At 43.2% G+C, this 25,365-nt stretch overlaps 1 protein-coding gene across 1 annotated transcript in view; it reads left to right on the forward strand.

Moving 5' to 3' along the window:
• The first annotated feature begins 1,475 nt into the window (after positions 1-1,475).
• TMCO4 (transmembrane and coiled-coil domains 4) overlaps positions 1,476-25,365 on the forward strand; it is a 41,129-nt gene continuing 17,239 nt past the window's right edge. Inside the window, exons 1-11 of the mRNA XM_009325245.1 lie at positions 1,476-1,485; positions 4,983-5,167; positions 5,589-5,763; positions 10,413-10,440; positions 12,440-12,572; positions 16,612-16,709; positions 17,429-17,572; positions 18,090-18,209; positions 20,272-20,436; positions 20,996-21,132; positions 22,641-22,725. Coding sequence (XP_009323520.1) covers positions 4,989-5,167; positions 5,589-5,763; positions 10,413-10,440; positions 12,440-12,572; positions 16,612-16,709; positions 17,429-17,572; positions 18,090-18,209; positions 20,272-20,436; positions 20,996-21,132; positions 22,641-22,725 — 1,264 coding nt within the window. The 5' untranslated portion in view covers positions 1,476-1,485; positions 4,983-4,988. The remainder of the gene's footprint in view (positions 1,486-4,982; positions 5,168-5,588; positions 5,764-10,412; positions 10,441-12,439; positions 12,573-16,611; positions 16,710-17,428; positions 17,573-18,089; positions 18,210-20,271; positions 20,437-20,995; positions 21,133-22,640; positions 22,726-25,365) is intronic.

Genomic DNA, 25,365 nt, shown 5'->3' on the forward strand with positions numbered 1-25,365 from the left:
AAGAGAACTTTAGGTCCTCAAACACAGAATGGTCAAATCTACAAGCAACTAATTTGCAGATCTTGGTCTGAGCGCACAGATTTGTGTCCAGGTGATTCCCTGGTTGTTGTGAACCATTTGCAACTTGTCCGTTGTGTTGTGCAGTTACCTAAGTCACAGTAGGTACCTTCTGCACCCTACCTGGGATCAACAGAACTCGCCTTCTGAACTTCAGTATCACATTTAATGACCACATGATGATGCTTAAAATACCTATACGTAACATGAGTACTTGTGTGAGTAAACCTGAGGGGGTCTAGTATTAGTAGCAAGCAATCAGGGCAAGATATTTGGCCAAATCAAAATGAGCTTTTAAACAGAACTGGTACCCGGATTTTTTAAAAAAATGTATTTATAAGTAAGTCCCACATAGCACATTTTAAGCAACAGCTTACCAAGCAACCAAAACTAGTTTTGCTGTCGTGAAGTGTGATCATACAGACGAACTGCTCTCCTTTCCCTGGAAAAAACAGATTTCTCAAAAAATTACTATGCATTGGACTTGGGGTTCCAGCCTGAGACTGCTCTCAGAGCAAATGCATTTCTTAAAACCCCCAAAACACAATGCAAAAGCCTTATGCTCGGGTAGCTGAACTAACTCCAATGCCTTAGGATTTCTGCAAGGCCAGTTAACCACACTGGAGCAAAGCCTCCTGAGCTGACTGCGCCAGTAACCCCACTGCTATCAGAAGCAACACATACACGGCCCTCATATTTGCCTGATGAGTGCGCGCATGCGCGCACACACAAACACACACACTCTCTCTCTTCAGCTTCTGTTCACATGGCTTTGAGATCCCACCTGGTAACACAGCACGAAGTGCGAGACACCACTGAAGCTTTAATTTTCCTCAGGGTAACCCACAGAGACACCAACCTGTCCTGCATCGGAGGTGGCAACGAAGTCTTGGTGCAGCAACCTGAAAGCAGCTTCACCAAATGCACATTGCTACCTCTCTCTGTAACCCTCCCTCAGAGAGGGAGGAGTTCTCACAGGGGAAGAAGGGCTTTAAAGGGAGCAAAAGGGCCGGTACCCACATAGGCCTAAACCCTGAGCGAGGCACCAACGTGGTGGACAAGGCCCAAGATTGCGGATAAAGGTGGGCAGCGAGGAAAGAGCAGCTATTCCCATCTCGTGGTGGAGATGGACCTGCCACCACCCCCGTGAAGGGGCCGGGAGCCTGGTAAGGGCTAGCCCGGGGCTGGCCGCCAGCCCTCGCCATCACCTCAGACCAGCGCGGCTTCCCGCTCCGCTCCGCAGTCTACGCGGCTCGCTACGCCACTCGCGTAGGGAAGCGTAGAGAAGGACAGCCCAGAGCAGCCCGCCAGCCCTACGCAAATTACGTAGTGGCGGCGGGAAGGGCGGGCAGGGCAGGAAGGGGCGGGCGGGAGGAAGGAGGCGGAAGGGAGCGCGGCGGCTCCCATTTGAAGCCGGGCCGGCAGCAGGTCGGGTCCGGGCCGGGAGAGGTGGGGAGAGGGCCTGGGTACGGCTGGGGTGCAGCTCCGCGGGCTGAGGGAGCGAGCGGGCGGGACCCTCTCCTCAGGTCGCTCCCTGAGGGGAGGGCTGTGGTGGCGTCCGTCCTGCTGCCGGGGGCTGCTTTCCTCTCTTCAGTGGTTGTCAAAAGTGCTACTTCCTGTAAAAAAAATGCCTGTGTTCTAGCAGCAGAGGTTTCAAACACAAAGGACTTGCGATAAAAGTGAATATCGGCAGCTGTGGAGATGTTGGTCCTCACAGCTTTCCCGGGTGAGGTGTTTCCTTCACGTTTTTCCCGCTAGTGATTTCTCTCTGCTGGTCACGTCCCTCTCCGCAGCTTTGCCCACCTTCTGTTTACTGGCATCACTTCTCAGTCACTGCTGCTACAAGCATCTGGATTAACCGGATCAAACGTGCTCAGTTTTGCAACTACTTAAGCTTTTAGCTTTTCCGTGTCCCCGTCCCCTCGGTCCCTGATCTCTGTTTTACATTTAGCATGCATCTCTGCGGCGGCCGTCTGTATCGCATTTGCACGTTTTTGCGGCAAGACACGATTTTATCCAGGACTGAATTAATTGCGTTCCGTGTTCGTACTTCGTATCTATGGATTAAAAGCGAAGGCCGTGGTGCTCCCAGCATGTAAGCATGTGTGTGGCTCTGGAGCCCCGTGCAAGCCCCCAAGAAAACTCATCTGCCCAAATGTTTCTGCAGTCACGGTGTCCGATGCTTAACCGCGGTTTGGCCGCGCCGTCCTCCTGTGCACCTTGGTAAGGGACTTTTTGGCCAGCCCCATCTAAATAATTATCTCCAGCTACTTCTCTGAAGTTGATGAGCTGCCTCGTTAACTTTTGAGGGTCTTGGAGATTAACGTGTCAGCGGTTTGGTCACTTTTGTCATAGTTTAGGACGAACGCGATGCCAGCATCTTTGTGTTTCTTCTTCCAGCAGTAGGAGCACATGTGTATGGTACAGCTTTAGATCCACAAAAGGCGTATCTTTCCGCTTTCCAAATAGGATTTTGGGAACTGCTGTATAAAATACACCACCTCTCAAGAAAACAAAGGGCTTTGTGTGAAAAGTGAGTGCTGGAAGTGATAAAAAACTTCTCTTTCAAGTGACAGTTCAGATTATGGCAATGCTATTGATCGCTGAATCACATTGTTCGAGTGAGAGACGTGAATTCCAGCGCCACAAGCTGTAAATAACTTTCGGGATATATTTCTAGCTCTCAATTCCCTCATCTTGGATTTAGTGGCAAAACTCTTGGCCCAAGTTTTCTGTACTAAATCACATGTTACCATTTTTTTGTGCTGCGTGTCTGAAAATCCAAGCCCACTTTTTCCTAGATATTTATGAAGAAATAGATACCTATGTTGAGGGACGCCCATCGAGCGTACTGATCAGAGCATCTTCAGAGCAAAGAAAAATATTTCAAAAACTTTCTCAGGGTATTCTAGATGCTCAGCATCGTTAATTATTTGTTGCATAACGGCAATAAAGTTGTATGCAAGAAGCCACTATGGTGTCGCTCCATAATTGGTCACATCTTCTATGTTATTGGGAAACGAGGTTGAACAGTTGTACTGTTTCTGGATCCTTTTTAGCTGCTTCACTTTTCATATGAGCCTGTGTTAACAAATCAATAAATCTATCACAGCAGGGAAGGGGATTTTAGTTTCAGTGCTGTCTCCCATAATAAGCTAATAAATCTGTGTCCAGAGGTGAATATACATGCCAAGTAATTGTTTGTAAAGTTATTGAAACTTCAAGCGTTAGATTATTTCTGGGCAAATTGGTCCATAAGTTTGGGTCTTTGAGCAAGATCGGAGCCTAGTGAGTGATGTGAAATGGATTTTGGGGTCCAAATGAGGGCTTTGGAGCTCCTGAGGTAATAAAACAATCTTGGGATTTTGTAAGGAAAGCGTGGAGGCACATCTTGCGCCACCTTCACAGCTGCAATTCCGCAAGCGTACATGCTGCTGTGTGTTGAGGTTGGTACCGGAGCGGGCCTGCTGGGGCCGGGATTGATCCCAGGCGCCCGCTCTCCCCGGGGAAGCGTAATCTGGCCCTTCCCTTCTCTGGTTGGTACGGAAATAACAGAGTTTGTTTATTTCTGCGGACTTCGTGCTCCCATGTTGCTGGAATGCGATGTTTCCATGGAAACGCACCGAGATGCCTTAGACCCGTGTGCTGAAGCCACGGACGGACGGCATCAGGGCGTACGTGTTGTGGGGGGCTGAGCTCTCCCAGGCAGAGAGGTGCGAGTTACGATAACCGCCGGCCCTTGAGTGGTGAATTTTCCTTGCATTTATACATCAGCAGTTAAATAGTGCAAGCCTTGAGAAATACGAATCTCCTCGAATAAATTTCTGAGCGGGAAGGCAAGACAGACACCTTTCCTGGAAGACCATGACAGACGGCATGCAGATAATAAAATCTCTTTAAAAAGAGCTGCTCCTGTGCTGCATTTCTTTCTTCTAGGACTCTAAAACTATCCCATAAATGGTGTCTGCATCCTCTGAGTTTCTGTTGTAGTGTCATGGGCTCCTAATTCCTATTTAGCCACTTTCCTTTCTACGGGGTTCAGAAGAAAGGAGACATTTCAATAGGAAGTATATAATGAAATAGGTGGTTTGGGCCCCTTAGAAACTGATTGAATCTTGGTGAAGTCAGTAGAAATTTCAGGTGATGTAAGCAAGCTTTGGAGCAGATTGTTACCCACGTTGAATTGTGAAATGAGCTCTTGTCACATCTGCCTGATTTCAGTCATCTTGGTTAGCCGCTTGTTTAATCAGGGTAGCTCCCGGGGAGCAGTTGTAAGCCGTTCAGTTGGAAGCGTGCACGTCCACGCTCTAAAAAATAGTATTTTGGCCCAGTTCAAGGCGCAGGGATCTTATGTTTAGGGAAAAAGCAGTGGCAGGTTGTATAGAGGAGAGAATGTTAAAAACAAAGCCTAGCAATGTCCATGGGACACATTAAAAGTCCTTCTCATCAGAGGCTGCAGCTGGACTCAACTTTCTTAACACTGTCAGCAAAATAAACAGAGGAGCAATTTGGGTTGAGGATGAGAGAGGCAAATGAGTTCCCGGGCAGCTGTACCAGTCCCTGCACCAGGTGCAGAGCTTTTATTTCACATGTTATTTTTGCGGTAAACATGTGAATGATATGCCTGAACGGAGCCCAGTCTCTTTGCGTCTTGAAGTATTTCTCCTTCTGCTGTGCGAAGTATTGTCGGCTCATTTTGTGCAAAACTTTTGAGAATTGGTGAACAGAAAGTCTCCTGTTGTCTTCTTTGGTCACAGCACCAGGTTGTGGGGGGATACACAAGCTGGACCTTGACAGACTTGACTTAATACTGACAGCAAGAGTGACAGTGAATAAGCAAAGGCAATTTGTCTCCTTGCTTCCTGGTTTCCAACTGTTTGATGTTGTGTTTTTTTTCTTCTGCTTTTTCCTCTTTGAATTTGCAGGTAAAAATGGCTGCAGAAGAGAAGTGGAGAGGTTTGGCTTCGAAACAGCAGAGCGGGGCTGAACAGGCAGATGAAAAAGAACCGTGTCTGCTTCTGGGCCAGCAGCTGGGTGAACCGGGAAGATTTGCTTATGCGGCGCTTTGTGGGATATCCCTGGCATGGCTGTTCCCTGAAAAAGAGCAAAGGTACTACACAGGGTAGCAAGGGGTGAGCAAAGGAGGTGGCTTTTGGGTAGCAGCTCAGACGGAGCTGGTATCAGACTGTGTGGGGTCTTCTGAAGTTGGGGAAGTGGAAGATCCTTTTGACATTAGGTGTTTTCTTAATTGACTTTCTCTCTTACACCTTTAAGACTTCTACACTTCAGCACAAATTGCATCCCTTAATACTGCAGACTTCAAAGCATGTATTGAAGAAAGGTCTAGCTCCATTCAGGTTGCTTGCTTGTTTGTTTAGCCGGCTTGTGTAGCAACTCGCCTTCTGCTGACTTCTGTGCTGTGCTTTGATTTTTGTGTGAACAGCAACAGATCAACATTTGAAGGCAGGAACCACTCAAAGTTTGCGAAAATCCCCAGTTACAGAGCCGTAACTGCTACTGTTGCCTTACAGCTCCTTCAGGATGGAATTCATTGAGGGCTTTGTGAAATGGCTGGACCTGCCCCAAGCTGTCTTACCTGCCATGACAGCATTTGCTAGTGGCTTAGGAGGTGAGGGCACAGAAACTTTTACCCAGATTTTGCTGAAGGATCCCATCTTGAAAGAAAATCCAGTTGTCATTACCCAAGTAAGTTCATATGCTCCTCTCGCCCTTGTTTGCTTTTGCAAAAGAGATTTGTCATACATGTCTGTCTGCAACTGAAGTTCTGTTTGTACAGTCAAGGAAGTAAAATCAACGTTTCTGATATGCATATATTTCTGAGCAGCTGTGTGGGTGACTGGCAGTCTCTCTATCCATTAACAGCTTGTGGAAGTGATGAACATGAGGCACAGTTACTGGCTGTTGAATTAACGTTTTGTGTCTTTCATGCTTTCGCTCTACAGAACAGAGAACTGTCAAACTTTTCACTTTGACTGTATTATTGCAGTGGTTTTGATTCATATGTGCATCCTGCCGATTTTGGTGAAACACTGAACCTGATAGGCCTGATTTTCATTTGTTTCAAAGCCCCTTCACTATCCCTGTAATACAAAACACCTTACATACATGCTGCAAATAGCACAATTCCCAGAGTCTTTTTCCCAGAGTCAGCTTTGGCTAGAAGGAAATAAGTTATTGTGACTTTATTTTCTTTCGCTGAGAAAGTATTAGTGAGGCTAGGACTACTCCGTAATGTTCTGACGTAAAAGCTGATGTAAAGATAAGAAGTGAAGTATTTCGGTGTTGTTCACCTTTGCTGCAGAAGCTCAGATGGGGAAGATATCTCCTCATCCAGCCTCACGTTACGCCGTGCAGGGCAAAGAGCACAGTAGGCTGCTGCTGATGCCAGGCATAACGTGGCCACTGTCACCTCGCACCCTTTGCTGTATACTGCACACAAGGAAATAGCGAGGCATCCTGCGTGCAGATAATACTCCGATATTGAGTAACAGTTATCAGACACTCACCTTTAGCAATGGCCTGAGAGAACAGCAGATGTGAGAACATGGCTGCGTAAGTAAAGATATGATAGGAGTGAACTTTCTTGTCATCACGACCAGCTCCCATTATCTCAGCCATCTTTCGTGTCTTCTGGTCAGTCCATAAAAGGCCTCAGAGGATCCGAATGTTGTAATGCCCAAAGTCCTATTAACAGTGTAAGTACAGTGACAGAGAATCGTAAGCTTAATTAATAAGTTAGGACAGATCTTCTAAAATAATAGCAGCTGTTTTGTTGTCGTTTTGCTCAAAATCAATAAATCCACACTCAGTTCTTTCTGCATCTAGATGGTTTGGTATTTCCCAGGTTGTTTCCCTCATTCTCTCTGCTTCAAGATGAATTCTCTAGAATTAGGCAAGTTTTCCTGCGTTGCTGCTGAGTTTATTAAGGGTGAAATTTTGGTGAAATTTAACTTGTGCTTGCTCTGAGCTTATGCTGCATAAGGTCTCCTTGTGCTTTTACAAAAGTGGCTCTGGATCAGTGGGAGCACGCAGTATTTTGCTCTGAGCCAGAGAACTGAGGCACTTATCCCCTGGATTCAGGTGGAATACAGAAGCCATAGATAACAATTCTTTGATTAGTTGAAAGCAAAGGAATAGCTATCAGTCTAATGCCACAACATCAGTACCTTATGCAGTCACGTATATAGGCAAGGTGCTTGATTTTGTCAAAGGGAAGATAGAATTAAAGACTTTTGTAGAGCAAGGCAGCAGAGGCTTGCAAGGTGTCTTTGGGAAAGCATACTGGCGTGTGGGAAACTTCAGTGTATCGAGCTGAGAGCAGCTTTTTCCTTCTTACCTAAACGTAAACAAGCTTCAGGACAAAGCTTCGTGAATTCTTGATATGTTGCTTTATGGTGCTCTTGCTTCTTTGTATTCAGCTGCTACTGATGCAACATTTAGTGTTTATTTAACAAGTACACACTTTAATTGCTCAGTGTGTTCAGTGGCAGGGTCCTGTCAGCACTAGTGCCTGCATTTTTGAATGCCCTTCATCTCAGCGGTGCTGAAGGGATGATACAGGAGGTCAGGAGTGGTGAGCTCACCATTGATTCAATGAAAATTTGAGGATTATGGATTTTTATCTTTGTTTGCATTCATTGCAGATGACTAATACAGGCAAATGTTGGTTAACTGAATCCTTTAAGGACAGTAGTCATAACACACAGGCTGTGAGTGCAGTATGAGAAGGCAGTGCAACAGAAGAGGTGAAGAAGTGATGATAGGTGAGAAAATGTTGAACGTTCTTATTATGAGTAATTTTTTTTGCTCTGAACATACTTAGAATGCCCATTTTTCCTGTGTTTTTCTACACACATCCACTGCGATGTGGATTGGATGCTCTCTGTTGTTGAGGAAATGGGTATTGAACTTGCAGCAGTTCATAAAAAGCTGGCAAAGGCTCTGAATAAAGATCGCTTCCCTTTCTTTGTAAGGTTTCTCAGTCATATGGGTGGTAGTCTTTTGCATAGAATTCACAGGGAGATTCAAAACACCAACTTCAAGATAAGACTGAAATATAATAACTTAGAGGAGGAAAACAAACTACTTGTGAATTAATCTAATCAATTCTGGTTGGATTCCAGGTGACTGCACAGCAGTATGTGCAAAGCCTAAACCAATTAGAAATACTTGGGAATGCTAATTAGCACAGATGCAATAAAAGCAGTAGTTCCAGTTTACCAGCTGATTACCTGTATCCATCCGTCACCTTTTGAAATACATATATATAAATGCTTAGGCCAGATTTTTAACAGAGATTATTTGATATTAGGTGCCACAGATGATACTGGGCATATCATACAGGACCTGAGTCAAGAGCCACGGCTCCCTTCGCAGCACACAGGGAGAATGTATTGCCTACAAATGGGCTCTGCACAAACCACAAACCACAAGCCTGTTGGAAAATTATGGCGACACGGTCACGAGCTTCACCTTATTCTAGACTTCAGACTCTTTGCTTGGTCAGCTTTCTGCTTGGGACTCCCAGCCCTGGACCTTCTGCTGGGCTTTGACACCTCTATGCCAACCCTTCCTCACAAAACTGCAGCCAGGGAGGAGGTGATGGTGCCCACGTATCTAATACTTGGGTAGTTATGGCACTCGGGCTCTGGGAAGCCCGAGTTACATTCCTCCCTCTGCCTGTGGAGATTAATGTTTCCAATTCCAACATCCCACCAACCAGCCTGGGGAACAGCCTGCAGCGTGTGTGCATGCACAGAATACTAATCGTGGCCGGACCTAAAAAGAAGCCTTTTTTTTCTGCAACATGGTGATAGGGGGAACAGAGGAGACCTGATTCAGTGACTAACTTAAATTAAAAGGGTTACTCACACCCTGGAGATAGCAAACCAGGACCTTCCTTTTCTTGGGTGAGCGCTCTGGCCATTGGGATGTAGGATGAAGGAGCAGTGATGACTGCTTTGTGCAGAGCCCAGCCCAACAGATACCTTCTGGAAATCCTTATCCCGTTAGGATTTGCAGGACAGGCAAGCAAAAGAAGGCTTCTCTGTGGATGGGAACAGCCACCCAGGTATTCAGCAGTAGAGGTGTGTGTGTGAAAACATTAGGCAGCAGTGGAGCGAAGGTTTTGGGGCCATACCTTGTGAAAAAGCACCCATAGGTGGGAGTTCAGCTGCCCTAATCCTTTGGTTTCCCTAGTCCTATGCAAAAGCTCTCCTTTATGAAATAGCAGATGCTTCTCATGTTAAAATGATATTCAGAGTCCAGGCACTTACTTTTGCCTTGATAATATCTACAGTTTGCCCCACTTCTAGTAGGAGTTGGTTAAGGATGGCTTGTTCTCCGTTCTACACTTCTCATGCAGTAGGGAAAAGATTAGAGACATTTTTACGATACAAATTCTGCTTAGGAGCTTACGGAACTAATAATCATAAACTCTTTGGCAGCATCCTACGTCTTTGGCTGCATTTTTTGTGTTCCCAAAGGGCTGAAGGATTCCCTGTAAAATTCAGCTGTGCTTTATTTGTGTGTAGGAGAGGGAAGTAGCTAGACTGAGCTAATGCTTAGTGTTGTAGTTACACAAAGTACTTAAAATTTATCCAGTGACAATAAAAGAGGAGAACATGGTAGTAAAAACACTGGCCTCTTTTTTTATGGATTTGTCCATAGAAAACATCTATTGGATTGATCTGTTTTTCCAATTTTTTTATGATGAAGAGCCAACACAGGAGTCAAGTCCCTTAATCTTGACAGATGGCCATAAATTCTGAGTTTTCTATTTTTGCGTACTTAATCCAAAATAACTTCATGCCAGTTCAGCCTTACCACCTAGAGCTGTGAATTCTCAGAATGCCAAAGAAAATAAGGGCCACTAGTCCATTAGAGTAGCATTCAAACCTGTTACTCATGTTGAAAGTATGAGTATATATGCCTATACAGCGAGCAGAAGGCATTAGAGTGGTAGGAGGATTAGAGCCCTGTTTCTCCAAACTTTGAAGTACCGTGTAACTGTGGTGCTTTCAATTGCAACAGGATCGCTAATAACAAAAAATATGGGATGCTTCAGCGTATACCAAGCAGGCACTGCCCTCCCATCCTGCGCTTACCTACTTCTGTCCAGCCATTTGTACCCGCATATGGAGAATTTTGTACTGGAAACATCTGGCTTTGCTCTGTGCTGCCCTACTGAATTGTAGCTTGCTGGATTCCCAGGTTTATGAACTGACATGCTGCAGTAACTAAATCATAGTCCAATGGGTTTTCATGCCTCCATTTTGAGACCTCGGGGCATACGTCATCAGTTTTAACTTGAATATACTTTTTTTCCTTTTTAGGATCTTCTATCCTTCTCTCTTAGAGATGGTAAGTTTACCTAGCATTTGTTCTTTGTAAGAATAATGTAGATGAGTTTACATCTGATACTTTAAAATGCTCAGAAAGCTCAAGGTACCATCCTCTTTTATCTTAGCTTCCTTTATAGCAAAAGCAGCATACTTTTTCCCTGCATCCTCTACAGGAAAAGCAACTATTATATTAGGAATGATTAGTAATACCTGTTAAAAATTGAACAACTGTTTACCTTCACATGCCGTGCATTGGCATGCAAATGTGTATGACGGTAGAAAAGTTCTGAACTGAAATACCTATAGTGGGGTGTTTTTTCTTCCGTGTTTCAGGGGAGCAGGTGACCTCTTCCTTTACGAAGGCAGTAAAGCTGTTATGAAAATCTCAGCCTAGCAAATGTTCTGCAGATTGCTTGTTGCCTAAAAGGAAAAAAAAAAATATTCAGGGTTTAAATTCCAGAGTGTCCTGTGAAGCCTATTATAAATAAATGTGATTTTACTCATATATTATATTACGCATAAAACAATTTTCTGGTTTACAATCCGTAACATGGATTAGTCTGATAAAATTAATGAAATAAAGACTGCCTACTGAACAAAATGTTCACTTCTAAAAGAAGCCTGTTTTATATCACTACTTGCATTTTTTAAATCTCTGTGTTTTAACATGTTCTCACAGGAAAGAACTCACTGGTTGCTGATTAGCCTGTTTCACTGCAGAACAAAGTACCGTTTTTGTTCTTCCTTTATTTTTAATGGAAAATTGACAAGTCAGTTATTGCAAAACTGCTTATTTTGCTAAGCTGGAATTGAAAAGAAATATATTTTCAAGCCTCGCTGACTTACTGCCAAGCTGGCTAAGTCAAAAGCTAAGTTGCGTATTAGCAGACAGGGAGCAAGAAGGCTACTCATTAAAACACCTGCTTGGGCTTGCAAGACGTGGCACATATCAGGGATGAAGTGAAGATAAATACTATCTTTATTTCTCAACTAAGCACAGATCTTAAAAGTGGCATCATTAAAGCCTACTGAAGTAGTTTGGTATCTTGGTAATGATGGTAATAAATAAATAAACTCAATAGATTGCCAAATGCTGTATTTGATCTATGTGCAGCAGGTATCAGAAACATACTTTGTAGCTGGGTCTTGCTGGTATCTTCACCCACCCCTAGAAAAGCAATTGCATTTTTCATCCCAGAGTGCACCAAGAACCCTTTACAAAAGCCTACCATCAGGAAGCAGCAGGTGCTACTGAGGGAAACACATTAAAAAAGCAAGAGTTGGCACAAATAATTTAAAATCTATTACATTTAAAATGTCTTTTCTTTAAGAACACCTGCTTATAAGCCTAGGAGTAATCATTACTCCTATCACGTGTTGTCTGAGTGCAGTGTCCACTCCCGCATCTCCTGCAGTGAAGTATAAATGCGAACAATTGTCAGTGATGCTGCTAGGTGAGCCAGTGTGTAGTTTTAAACTCCAGAGTCCCTCTTGTTCCCAACAAGATGAATTGAATATAAAGGTTTTGTATGGAGGTGGATTTTTACAGGATACCATATCTTGCATTGGTGCATAGTTGAGATGTACTGTGTCACGTTACCCATATAGCGATATATACGTGTGTGTGTGTATACATATATTTGATATTTCCAGTTAGGACTGGTCTTGCTGCAGCATTTCTCTGTTGAGAAGAAAGATGCAGCCTGTCCAGAGCCACAAGGCCTCTATCACAGAGGATGGTGACCGACTTGAGTTCCTTTTTCTGCCCTAGAGGCAGTTACCTGGTGTAGCGACTTTGTTCACAGGATGAGGTTTGCAGGGAAGAAGGATTTTCCATTTATCGCTCTCTTCTCTAGATAATAGGAGTTGTGTTCAAATTCATGGAAGACGAAGAGGGCCTGAGGGAAGGAGCTATGCTTGTATGTGACATGGTCCTCTAGCACAGCTGAGTGTGCCACTCGCTATTTAATCTGGTGCAATGCAGACTGATTGATTTCCTGGGCTTCCCTCTGTTTAAGGGTACTACGATGCTCGAGCCAGGGTGTTGATCTGCCACATCACCTGGCTGCTGAGAATCCCCTTGGAGGAGCTGGAAGTCCTGGAGGAATCTCTGCTTGAGAGCCTGAAGGAACAAAAAGAGGAAGAGTCAGAGTAAGAACATTTGGGTTGACTATGGGATGAAAAAACACTGCCGGTGCTTGAAAGCTTAACAGTAATTACTTGTGTCTAAGTCCAGTCTCTGATCATTCCGCCCATGGCTCTTAGCACAATCATTTATGGCTTGATTAGGGTTGCAGAGCCCTCACAGCACTTCAGCTGCACTGAGAAGCAGGAAAGCTCAGCGTTCTTAAAATCAGAGCTGAGCCCCAACCTTGCAAGCTGGTAAAGCCAACTCCACATTGAACTGCCTCATTTACTTGTTCCAGTTGCCTCTCCTAGACTGTAGATTATGCTTAAATACATCACAAAGATCTTGTGTCTCTTATCTCTTGGCCCAATATTCTTCAGATAGAACTGCCTCTTGCAGAATGAAGTTCCTGTAAATTTCAGGATTAGATCCTCAGCTGCTCATTTTCTATGGATCTGTCCTTCTCTGTATCCTGTTTAAAAGACAGCTGTCTAACTCCTATTGAAGGCAGATCTTGAGGGCGACAATCTGCATCTTTAGATACTTATGGACCTGACTCCTAATTCTGTGTTATTAATATAAGATTAATTCTCTTAATCACCAGTTCTTAGATGTGAAAGGGCCAAAATGTTGCTATCTATAACAAATGTAGTATTTTTATATTCCACTTATCAGGCAGGAATTGTGTGAAGGTTTAGCGATATGTAAGGCAGTAAACATGTCCGCAGTGGATCTTATCTCTTGGCCCAATATTCTTCAGATAGAACTGCTGCCTCTTGCAGAATGAAGTTCCTAAAAATTTCAGGATTAGATCAGCAGCTCATTTTCTATGGATCTGTCCTTCTCTGTATCCTGTTTAAAAGACAGCTGTCTAACTCCTATTGAAGGCAGATCTTGAGGGCGACAATCTGCATCTTTAGATACTTATGGACCTGACTCCTAATTCTGTGTTATTAATATAAGATTAATTCTCTTAATCACCAGTTCTTAGATGTGAAAGGGCCAAAATGTTGCTATCTATAACAAATGTAGTATTTTTATATTCCACTTATCAGGCAGGAATTGTGTGAAGGTTTAGCGATATGTAAGGCAGTAAACATGTCCGCAGTGGACTTTCAAGGGACCGTTTAATATTTCTATCTGTCAACTCAGCAAAAAGGTTATGAGATTAACCTTAGTGCTAATAAAGGCTTTAATCAACGTCCCTGACACAGTACAGTTCAGACGTTACCAGGGGGTTCAGCATGTGATGGTTATCTTTCAGTTATAACTTTATTTAAATGAAGCTTAACTTTATAGCGCACTGTAAAAAGGGAAAGTCAAAATAATCTGAAAGATGATGGACTGCTAAACAGTACACCGTTTGGCAAGCAGGAGCAAGGGTTGGTATTAATGGGGACTGTTTTGCTGTGGCTTGTGGGAACAAACTCAGTCCTGGGCCTTTAGCGCAGGAAAACACCGATGCTGAGGGTGGGGTGTCGCTTGCAAAGGTGATGCTCCAATACCTAATTCTGTATCATCAACTGGACTGTGGCTCCTATAGCACAACCCAAAAAGGTAGCAGCGTGTCTGATAATTGCAAGAGCGACTGGAGAATTACGCTGCATACTTACAAGTGTGGCTTTCAAACGTTGCAGCTAGCCCAGTGGGTTTTGTGCATATCTGGTGTGGCGAAAGCCATGGATTTCAATCTTGTTCTTTGCCCAAGTTGCAGCCATGGAAGTAAATACCTATTAGATAAAAGGGAAGAAAAATCTTTATGGTGAGCGTAGTCCAAGACTGCAGTGCGAACACATTCGTTATTGCAGTGCTAAAACAAGGCTGGGATTTGTGGGGAATCGATGACCCTTTGTTTGTTTTAAAGTTAGGAGTCAATGGGGAAAGGAAGTGGAATATAAACCGGTCACCGCTTTGACCTCACAGACTTCTAGGGCAGGGAATACATTAACATCTGCTTAGGATGCTTGCAGCTTTGGCCATCCACTGCAAGAGGTTTTGGAACAGTGACAACCAAACAGGGGTTTGGCAGCTTCTGCATAGGCGTTTTTTACTGGTATTTGTTAACAGAAGTTTTTGTTCCTGCCTTTGCTGCTGTGGGTGTGTTGGCCTGTGGCCCAGAATGTGCAAGGTTAAATGTATAGTATGGTCATCTATAGAACAATGCTCAAATCCATCTTACTAGCACCAAACATGTTGTGACTTGCATGTGTGAACCTCTCTTTTGTACACGGTTCTGTAAGAAACTGGAAGACATGACGTTAGTTGCTCGCTAACGTGTACTCCTGCCACTTTTCATCATTGGAAAATGACCTGTCTGTCATTCCACCCATAAAATCTCTCTGAACGTTATTTGTGGTTCAGGCAAGAAGCTGCATATCCAAGATTACTGAGGGTAGAGAAGTACCAGAAGAGGCAGTTAATTACCATAGTGGATAAAAAGCAGTCTGGTAATGAAGTGATAATTGTAATGCAGAAGCTATTAGGAAAGCAACTGTCAAAAGCGGTTGCTAGCAACTACGGAAGGAAAGCAATGACAGGTAAAAGTTCTCATGACAGTAGTTTTACTTACTGCATCTTCAGGCAGGCTTTTGCTGCAAACTATCCTTCTACTCACATAACTCAAATTGCTCATTATTGCAACTAAAGCCAGGTTAGATGTATTTCAGCGCTCTTGATGTCGTTATTTTCAGCCCAAGACAACAGCACATTGACTATAAAAGCTGATGAACCACTGTGTAGAACAGAAATCGCTGGATATTGCCAACTTAGGTATTAACAGTCAGACTGCAGCACCTGTTTAAAGAACTCCAGGAGCAGTTTTTTCCAGGTGTTCAGATTGGTGACTGCATGCATGAACTAGGGCATATCCAAATACCGCTTTGACCACAGGGCTGTAGAAAGTGAACACGGTTATACGGACATTGCTGAAGAGGTAGCCATTGCAGGTAGCGCTGTTGTGCTCTGCAGTCAGCTACATTTGCTGCTGCAGCAGGTAATACACGATGTTTTTCGGAGGAGCTCTGTGGAGACAAAGTCTCCGTGCCATGCAAGTCAGTGGGAGTTCTGCCATTGACTTCAGCGACGCAGGGATTTCACCCACTGTGCTTCATTCTCCTCCTGCTGTGTTTTACAAAGCTGCATATTGTTTGGGACTCATCTAAAATTGTCTTTATCAAAATTACAGTGCGCTTAGGGGGTTCCAGGAAGGATTAGGCAATTATATGGATAATGAAAATCCACAATTAGGCTAGGATTAAGAGGGAAAATATCCAAGTTTGGAAGCAAGATAAATTCTCATGTTTCAAGGCCCAGATTAACTGCTGCGTAAGCAGGCTAGAAGGAACCTTCCTCTGTAAACAACTTATTCCAGTACCCTCTGTTTCTTGCACTTTCCTCTGAAGTGGGAAGTATTTCTTGTAAGAGAGAAACCAAAGACAGTGGAGAGAAGCCAAAAGTAGTGCCTAATAAGTGATCTTTGTTCCTTTTAGGTTTATTTACCTGTTTCTGATAAGCTTGTTGAAATGTAGCTTAAATGCACACAGACAAATAAACTAGTGACTGTGTTTAATGCCTATTATATTGTTATATCGTGATGTGCAATTAGAAAGCAGCTCAATATAAACACTGTTGTTGGAAAATAGTTTAATTCCAACTCTTTGTTTGTTGTCACAAATTACCCCTATTCCCTTTTGTTTCAAACGCTTTTCCCTGTTTTCACTTAGCTTTCTTGTGTTTTTTAAAGACACATAGGCAGTATATAGTTATGGAAATGCTTTTGACTTTTTGTTTCTTTTTTTACAAGCTTCAGCCCTATTAGGAAGGGTTTTCCAAGTAAGTAACATCTGTTGGCTTTTGTCAGCAATTAAATCGTTTCAATTTAAATCTGTGGGTTTATGTCCATGCTCATAAATCTGAGTGTATTGTCACAGTCCACACCTGCATGTTATTTTTTACTGTTCCCAGTAGGGAAATTGCACTGAGGAGAATAAAAGCAGATTCTGACGCAGCACTGTTATCCGTCAGGCTTTTCCATCAGCTTTTGTGCTTCTAATTCCCCCACAGAACTGCAGAAGTATCAAGAAAAAAGAAGGAAAGAAGAAGAAAGCTGAAGAGATACCTGCTGATCGGTTTGGCAACCGTTGGGGGCGGAACGGTGATTGGTGAGGCTGCCCTAGGCATTTTGGAGACTAGCTCCTGAATTGCATGCACAGCACTAGAGGCAGAGGGAGGGGTGTCTGAATTACACATTCAGCAACAGAAGCCATCATACCTTTTAGCCCAAGCTCTAATTTTAAAGCGTTCACTGCTTTTCTTTGCCAGGCTGAAGGTAGTATGTCACTTCAGATACCAAAAAATCACCCCAGACAACAACAACAAAAACCTAAGAAAAGAAACACCAAATCCAAGAAAAGTATTTTCAGCCACACGAAAAGAAAACTGAAAGAATTAGCTGGAAAAGTTATTCCAGTATAGCTCCACTGGCTGGGGGAGGTATTAAACTGAGATCGTCACCCTTAAAAAATGTTTTCTCCTCTTTTGCTCTTGCGTTATAAGAGGATCAGATCTTCAACTCTAAATTCAAAATAGTGTGAGACTAGATCAATGTTTCCTAAGCAAATAGGGCATAGCTCACACCAGGCTACCACACATTCTTCCTTTGACTTTTAAATTATTCTTCATTTTTACTGAAGTCAGTCAAAGAATCTGTGCAGAGATTCAGGGCCTGGGGAGGGTCTCAGGAAGCCCCTTTATTGATGCAAGAAAGACCGTCATTTGTACTCTTTCAGTAGCATTAGCAGTACTCACACAGCACAGGGAAATGACTGCCTGGTTTTTGTAAGTGATAATAGACTGGTGATATCACTTGATGCATCTTCAGGCTTGACAGGGGGTCTTGCTGCACCTCTGGTTGCTGCGGGAGCTGCTACTATCATTGGAAGTGCTGGAGCAGCTGCTTTAGGTTCGACTGCTGGAATTGCTGTCATGGCATCGCTTTTCGGAGCAGCTGGAGCTGGCCTTACTGGTAAGAGAGTCACCGCACATTTCTCAGCTACTGAGGCACAGGATCATTTCTGCAAATACAGAGCTAATGACTTAACTGAGCTCTGCAGAGCAAGGGAAGCAATTTGAGGTGTAATCTTACAACTGTGAAATTTTTATTTCAATGCTGATTAAGATACTGTCTAGCCCCTGATGACCAAGTAGGAAAAGAATATTTGGTATGTGGCTAATGAAGGAAATGAAAGCTTGCTGCTTTGGATTAGAAAGATGCTGCCATGGAGAGCAGCGGCTGTTACAGCTGATGTCTGGTCTGCAGCAAAAAAACCTTCTGCTGGGATTCCCTCAGATCACGCAAGCTCAGAAGGATCATGTTGGCTCCATACCAAGCTCTAAGTAATGCATGGACTTGCTGAGGCTTTTGGAAAGGAAAAAACCCTATCCAAATTACCCAAGTAATTTCTTACAAACTTCTACTGTTAGCAGAGTCTGTCCTTGCTGTGCATTTTCTGAGACTCGTGTTTCTGCCTTGCTGTGTGTAGGATACAAGATGAAGAAGCGTGTGGGGGCCATAGAAGAGTTTGAATTCCTCCCACTTACTGAAGGAAAGCAGCTTCATATCACCATAGCAATTACTGGATGGCTGTGCACTGGCAAATATGGTAAGAACAATATGAGGAAACCGAGAGAAGCCTGGAGAGCCGTGTCTGTGTTCCACTCCAGGCGGTGTTTGTGCTCTCGTAGCACCATGTCTTCCCCACACTTGCATGGCCTGGTAACTAAAACAGATCCATTCTCAACGTAAGACTTTGTAACCCAATCTGCAATCCCAATCAAAACAGAGGAAAGAGAGAGGGCAGTAAATCGGTAGTGAGAGTAGGATTGGTAGTAGTCATAGCAGGATTGTTTTTGTTAATAAATGCTGTATGGTTTTGCTAGGAAAGGTCTGTTTGGGGTGGATGATTTCCAGCACTAGTACAAAGTGTCTCACCTATTTCTGAGACCTTATGTTTATCCTCCAGCAATTAACAGAAAATAGTCTTTTTTCTTTCTCGGTATCTGCCAGATAATGAGGTTTATTGGCAAGAAAATTCTGCCAAGTAAATCCTGTTAAGCACAGCACTCAGGAGGTGAACTTACAGGCAGCAACCTTGAAAGGTCTGTAGTGTTTTATTTTCCAGTATAGCTTGTCATATAAAATATGTCAACTGTCTGCTGATGTGTTCAGCAACCTGACTGAACAGCTGCCAATTTATTCAGAAGCATCATAATTAACACTGGATATCATTAATGCAGAAGGTGTCTCTGTCCTGTTGCTTGTTAGGTTGCCGCTTGCTGTCAGAGTAAGGTTATTTTCACTTTGCAGTACTGTGCTTTGGCTTTTCTCATTGTCTGTTTGCCCTGGGTCCAAATCCTTGGGGTTGGAGGGCTCCCAGGCACTGTTACAAAGACAAGTGTGTCCCTTCAGGAACCTTTTTGTGTCTGTTTGCCCTTAAAAGGGAGTTACAAATGACACACATTCTTCTTCCATAACTAGCAATCTGCTATAATGTTTAAAAAAGCAAAACTAGAATTGTCATCCATTTTCCTCCTTACAGCTGTGTCTGTCTATTTACACACTTGCATGACTCCTTAAAGCAGAGGGACCGAGGACAGGACTTTTACGGAATCGCTACCGTGTGATTTTTGAGCTCCCAGTAGCTGCCTATCTGTATGTTCACAAATCTGACAGTACATTGTGGTGCGATCTGGCATGAGGCTCTCTCATGCCACTTTGGTCAGCAGCTGCCTCAACCTGCCCTGCACCGTTTGGGGAAGGAACAGCGTGGGAAGGGTGTTAGTTAATTAAGATGAAAATTCTGCTCTGCCCTTCAGAGTTCATCTGCCATTAATAATGTTGCCAGGCCCCTCTTGGCCACTCAGTACAAGCTACACTACAAGCAGGAGAGAGAGTATGGCTTAAAAATTGTTCTTTCGGCTAAAAATTAGACTTGCACAGTGGAAATTATCCATTATCTCTCAAACATCCAGGCACTGCTTTTGATTAGCACCTGGAGGGGAAAAATTAAACTGAAGTGGCTAACAAGGCTAGATGGCAAAGTAAAAATAATTCAGTCTGGATCTGCAAATGCAGAGTCCTTGTTTTCAGACAGGGCCATTACTGCAATCCTTGCCCATCTAACTGAAGTGCTGGGAAGATGCTCTGCGAAAGATTTTTGACAAGATCTTACATATTTTCTGTGCTTCTGGTCCCATTGAACTCAGTTCCTGCAGCCGTTCAGCACTTCATCTTTCTCAGGACAGGCCCTCCTTTGGTCTATATGAGAAGATGGAGCTGCAGGACTTGGCCTGATGTCTGATGATAGGAGGAATGTCCTTAATACCTGACATAATTAGTGTTAATGTCCATCTGTCTTGGCAGTCTCTGAGGCAATCGAATGCGTCATGAAGTCTGAGCCTGTCCACACTGAAGGCTCTTTTCTTTGCCAAGGCAGCTAAAGCTGCATGATTATTTACAAAGCCCAAATTTATTGTAAAACAGTGGAAATACGGAGTCTAAATCTCACGGTAGTTTTAAATATGATTCCTTGTTATCACAGTATATTAGTATATTCCAGTGTCCTGCCAGTTCTTTTCTGATTCTCTGTTGGACTCATCTTGCCAGGAGTCAGCTGCTGGTGCGTTTTCTCTGAACATGAATTCCATCTTTGCAACCTTTCTCAGGGAGCTTCACAGCACCATGGAGCAGCATGCTGCAATCGAGTGAGCAGTATTGTCTGGCCTGGGAATCCAAGTACTTGATGGAGCTTGGCAATGCCTTGGATTCCCTGCTGAATGGTTTTGTGAACATGATGGCTCAAGAAGCCCTAAAATTCACTGTCTTGTCAGGTAAGAACCTAAATCATATCAGATCTGCTTGAGTGGCTCTTGTGCAGTTTCACTGTTGGTGTCTGTTTAAAGGAGCTTTCCTAAACAAGGAAGACTTCTGAGAAGGCATCTCCCTTGGCAGTATTGGCACCGCTCTGCAGAAGTGGCCTGAGAACCTTCTCTGCCACATCTGTGATTTAGATGTGCTTTCCTGGATTGCTGTGACTCTGTGTCATTGACTCGTTCTTTTAAAATTACAGCTGGAAACACCTTCCTTCATGCGTGGCTGTGTTTATTTCTATGTTATTACGCTGTGTTTTACTGCTTTACATAAACCTTTCAAACATGCAGGTTACATTCATGTGTAGCGTCTGTTTGCCTCCGTATCAGAACATCAGATTCTTTCTTATCTTTAGTCTAGCAAAACATTTCTCAGATCAGCTCTTGAGAAAGAAGAACTGGAAATGACAAAAGGTCCTAGGTTTAGCTTTTAAGTTCAGTGAACTGTCTTGCTTTTGATGTTTCCTAAGAGCAGCCCAGATTTGTGACTCTGCCGTGCTGTTTGCTTTGTGTGTTGCAGGTATTGTGACGGCCTTGACTTGGCCAGCTTCGCTCTTAACTGTTGCCAGTGTCATTGACAACCCCTGGGGAGTCTGTCTCCATCGGTCTGCTGAAGTAGGCAAACACCTAGCACATATTCTGCTCAGTCGACAGCAGGTAATTGGCTAGAAATTATCCAGAAATAATGTCTGGAAGGGATTTGGCCCACGGAGGTTAAGTTTTATAGTCATGCTAGTTAACTATCAAGTGGTATCTTTCCAGGGAGAAGAAAATGAATAATAAACTGAAAAATTAAAAAATGATGCATGAAAGTGACCAGCATGCATCTGGTTTGTTGAGGAAAAATAGGAAGTCCCAAGTGAACCAGAGAATTCCTGCTAAGATTCGTTCCATTTAACCTAGAGCTTTTGTAAATGAAGACAAAGAGATCCAGGTCGTAAATGCCAAGTGGCTTGACCATGCCACAAAACAGCCAGGCCAACTCACCTGGTGGAAATTTGAGAACAGAAAGTAAAGATAGGTGAAAAGGAAAAGAGAATACAGAGTGTTAAAAATATTCACTGATAATTAAGAGACCCTAGCAAAACAACGTAAGAGAAGACTGCACCGTGAGCCATGTTTTTGCCTACAGAGAAGTGAAATGGGTTGGTACCTGAAAGAAGTGACAGAAGTTATTAAGCCTCCCTGAGAAGGCTTGCAAAAGATGTTTCTGTCCCCCAAAAGCCTGCCATTATTTGCTGGGCTGTCACTGGCATGGAGAGAGGCTGTTTTCTGCTGGCCACGCGTTCGTCTCACAGGCACGTTAGTCCGGTATCTATTATAGAGGAGCCCTATGGGAGCCGTGGCCCCAGAGCTGCATGTCATAAATAACAGTGTGAAACAGCAGAGTAGAAACAAATTTGATTTCTCATAAAAATACCATCCCAGGAAAGGCAATAAACTTTATTTCATACAAGCCCTTTGTTTTGCTTGGGGGCATTTGTTACTGCCTTTTAAGCATTCGCTGTTGTGAAAACACACATTCCAATGTGCTGGAGCATCTAAAAGTAGTTAGCGTGATGTCTAGGGAGTCCATTGCACACCTGCTCCCTCGTTAATACAAAGGCCATTTTTCATTGTTGTTGAGATTAGGCTTCCTTTGATCTTATAGAAAATCTTACTAGGCCATTCAGAATAAAAGCTTACCCCACGTCATTTTTATAACAGCCACACAGTGCTGCTGCCATTCAGTCTTAAATCTAGAAGTGGTCAATATTTTTGTATTACAGCTTCTTCTTCTGTTTATTGAAACATTTCTAGGAAAAATTTGTTTGGTGAATTAGGCTTTCATTTGGAAATTTCAAAACAATGACAGTGAATGTTTTGTTTTTGTTTGAAATATCTACTTTGTTGTAACTTCTGATCAATGGATTCTTTGAATTGATTTTCTGAGCATCAAGAAATACAAAATACTCAGATATGCAGAATTCTGAATGTTGAATGGTGCATAACTTTAAGGATACAGAATCCCTTTGAAATCAACCAAACTGCTCGAATGTTTAAAAGATCATGAACAAGCCTAAGTGTTTTGCGTATCGGGGTCTCGTGGATCCTATGGCCAGTCTCTCTTTCTAGGTCTAGAACAGTATTTGATGGCGTTTCCTCCTTTCCTTCTTTCCTCCTAGGGCAAGCGACCTGTCACACTCATTGGCTTCAGCCTGGGTGCAAGAGTCATTTACTTCTGCCTGCAGGAAATGGCTCAAGAAAAAGGTAAAATTCGCCTTCTAACCTTTTTCTCCTTTATTTTCCTTACTGCTAGTAGAGAAGTTTTTCTTCCAAGAGGAAGAGTTCTTCTGGAACAGAGCTTGGGTCTTTTAGGATAGGACAGAAACCTAAAAAACCTGGTTTTGAAATGCATTTGGAGCCAAATTCTACTGTCATTTCCACCAGTTCAGTGGATTAAATCCACTGTCTTCACTCGAGGTGCTCCAGTGTATCAGTTTGGTCTCCAGTCTGTAAACAACAACTTGACATTTTGTGACATTCGACTGCTAGATCAGTCTGTGAGCTGCCCCCGCGCCACTGTGATCTTGGCAGAGGATGCTTTGCCTTTATTGGAAGCTCTCTGTAGCTATTGTATCTGATTCCCTGAGTCCTCCCTTCCATTTAAGTCACTGAAATGCCACTGTCATCTGCTATTTTCATGGTAATTTTTCCCCAAAGTCAAGTATAAAACCATCTGTCAATTTATTACCCGTTGTGGTTCTGTTTATTAATAGATTCTATTTTTGATTTAGAAAAATAATAAAATCATTATGATCAGTTGATGTAAATTGCATCTTGGAGTTGAGTCAGCAGTGAGTGTGTGCGTGCAGCCTGCCTTCCCCCCTACGTGGCTAATTTAATTCATTAACCATTTAGCCTCACAAAGAGCCGCTAATAAATAAGGAGCTTTATAAAGGAAAATGTTCAATAAAGTCCAAGAAGGTGGGAATAGAGTCAAGTGAGGACGGAGGAGGTCAGCATTTTTTCTGTTGACAGCTGTGTACCAGCACTTCACTTCTGGTTTAAGATGGAAGTCCTCAAATACAGGAATTCTGTTCTCAAAATAAATCTAATCAAATCCAGAACAATCCTAATGGAGTTATACCGAAGCCAGAACCCAAATCCTAACCTGGCCCTAGATCTACTCTTTTTGTGTCCTAAGAATGCCAGGGGCTGAGATATTTTCAGGCTTTTATTTAATGGTCTGCAGTCTCTTGCTGGAATAACATGGGACCGTAGCTAAGTAATATGTGAAAGGAAATCATTAGGCATCTTTAAGGTTGGCTGCTATTCTAAAGAAATCTAGGCATTGTAATTATGTATCATAGCAGCTCCCCACTGTACGCTAATTTTTCAGTTCCTTAATTGAATTATGAAAGCTGAGTTGTTTGCGAGATGAAAAGCGGCGTGTTTAGCGCAGATTGCCAAGGCGTTCTTCACATGCACATTCCAGTGCAAGCCACAGAAGTAATGGGGCTGGGACCTGGGACATCTGAGACTGATTTGGGTTTGGACTTGGATGTCTCACACAAAAGAAATAAAAGGCCTAGTCATGCAGGCCTTTTGTATCCAGATGGCAGTGGCATATCTGAGGACAAATAACTAATCATGGATTATCCAGTGAAACACCATGGCAGAAACTCAAATTCTATTAAAAGAAAATACTCTTCTGCAAAGCAATTAAATATCATTTGGGATACTTCATCACAAATGACTTCAGAAGCCAGAGCTTAGTAGGCTTCCAGAAAAAGACATATAGCAGAAGATGTAGTGATGACCCGTCAGAGATGAGTTACTACACGGGAAGATCATTGGTCTGATTTCTTCATCACGATTCCCATGCATTTTAGTAAATAAGAAGTGTAAACTAATGAAGATTGATAATGGCCTGAACCTGAACCTTGAAGCCATACTGCGCTCGATAGGAGTGAGGTATCACACATCACATATTTGTCTAATACTGATCACAGTGTCCTACAGATTCGCATGTGCGACCAGTACCATCACTGGGTTATCATCTCTGCTGTGGTTAGGTATCAGGAATACTGCTGCCAAAGTCTGCCATGAAACACTGTCCTTGGCACTGCATCTGTCCACTGCCCAGAGAGAGCTAAATTCCATCTCTGTTCTCTTTCCAGTGAGGACTAACACGATGAGATGCTTTCCTCTTTGCCCAGTGAGTTGTACCCTAAAGCCACAGCAAAGCCTAGCTCCCAAAGACCGGTTAAGGCCTCTGGGTCAGCCTGTATCTTCCGCGCCTTTTCTGGACAAATCATCTTACCCATTTTTAATTTTTGCCCATCAGTAATTGCCTCCCCCCCCACACACACACTGTGCAGACTTTATTATTCTTCATTGTATAAAAGGTTTGCAAACTGTGAAATACTTTAACTTATCTAGAGTGTCAGCAACTATGTAGGCCAGTGATCTGTTCTCAGGTTTCTGTCCCCTTCAGTCAACATTCGAAGAAAATGAGTGTCTTTCAGCCAAGGCTAAACATTTTTGTTCTGAGCAAGAAATAAGCTGTACAAAGGACTGGAGAAACAAAAGCTTCCAATACCTTACCCAAATGTTCAGGATCCTGATGAATTAGCTGTTTATTCAGTTGGCTCACACTGTGGCCATGGAATTTAGTACCGTGGTTGGAACGAGCTCCCCGTTCGCAAGGCTCTGCGTTTCTTTTTCATTGCCCATGATTATGGGAACAGGACTTTATTGCTCACAGATTACACTAACGAAATTGAATTGCTCTTTGCTGTTCTCGATTGGTGCAAAATTTGCTTTGCAATAAGAAATAATACCACGAGAGCTCTTTTGGATTGTTGTCAGGCGCTGGGGTTTACACTGCAGAGAAAGATGCAGGCA

The sequence above is a fragment of the Pygoscelis adeliae genome, unplaced genomic scaffold (genome assembly GCF_000699105.1).
Source record: "Pygoscelis adeliae isolate BGI_AS28 unplaced genomic scaffold, ASM69910v1 Scaffold36, whole genome shotgun sequence".
NCBI lineage: Eukaryota > Metazoa > Chordata > Aves > Sphenisciformes > Spheniscidae > Pygoscelis > Pygoscelis adeliae.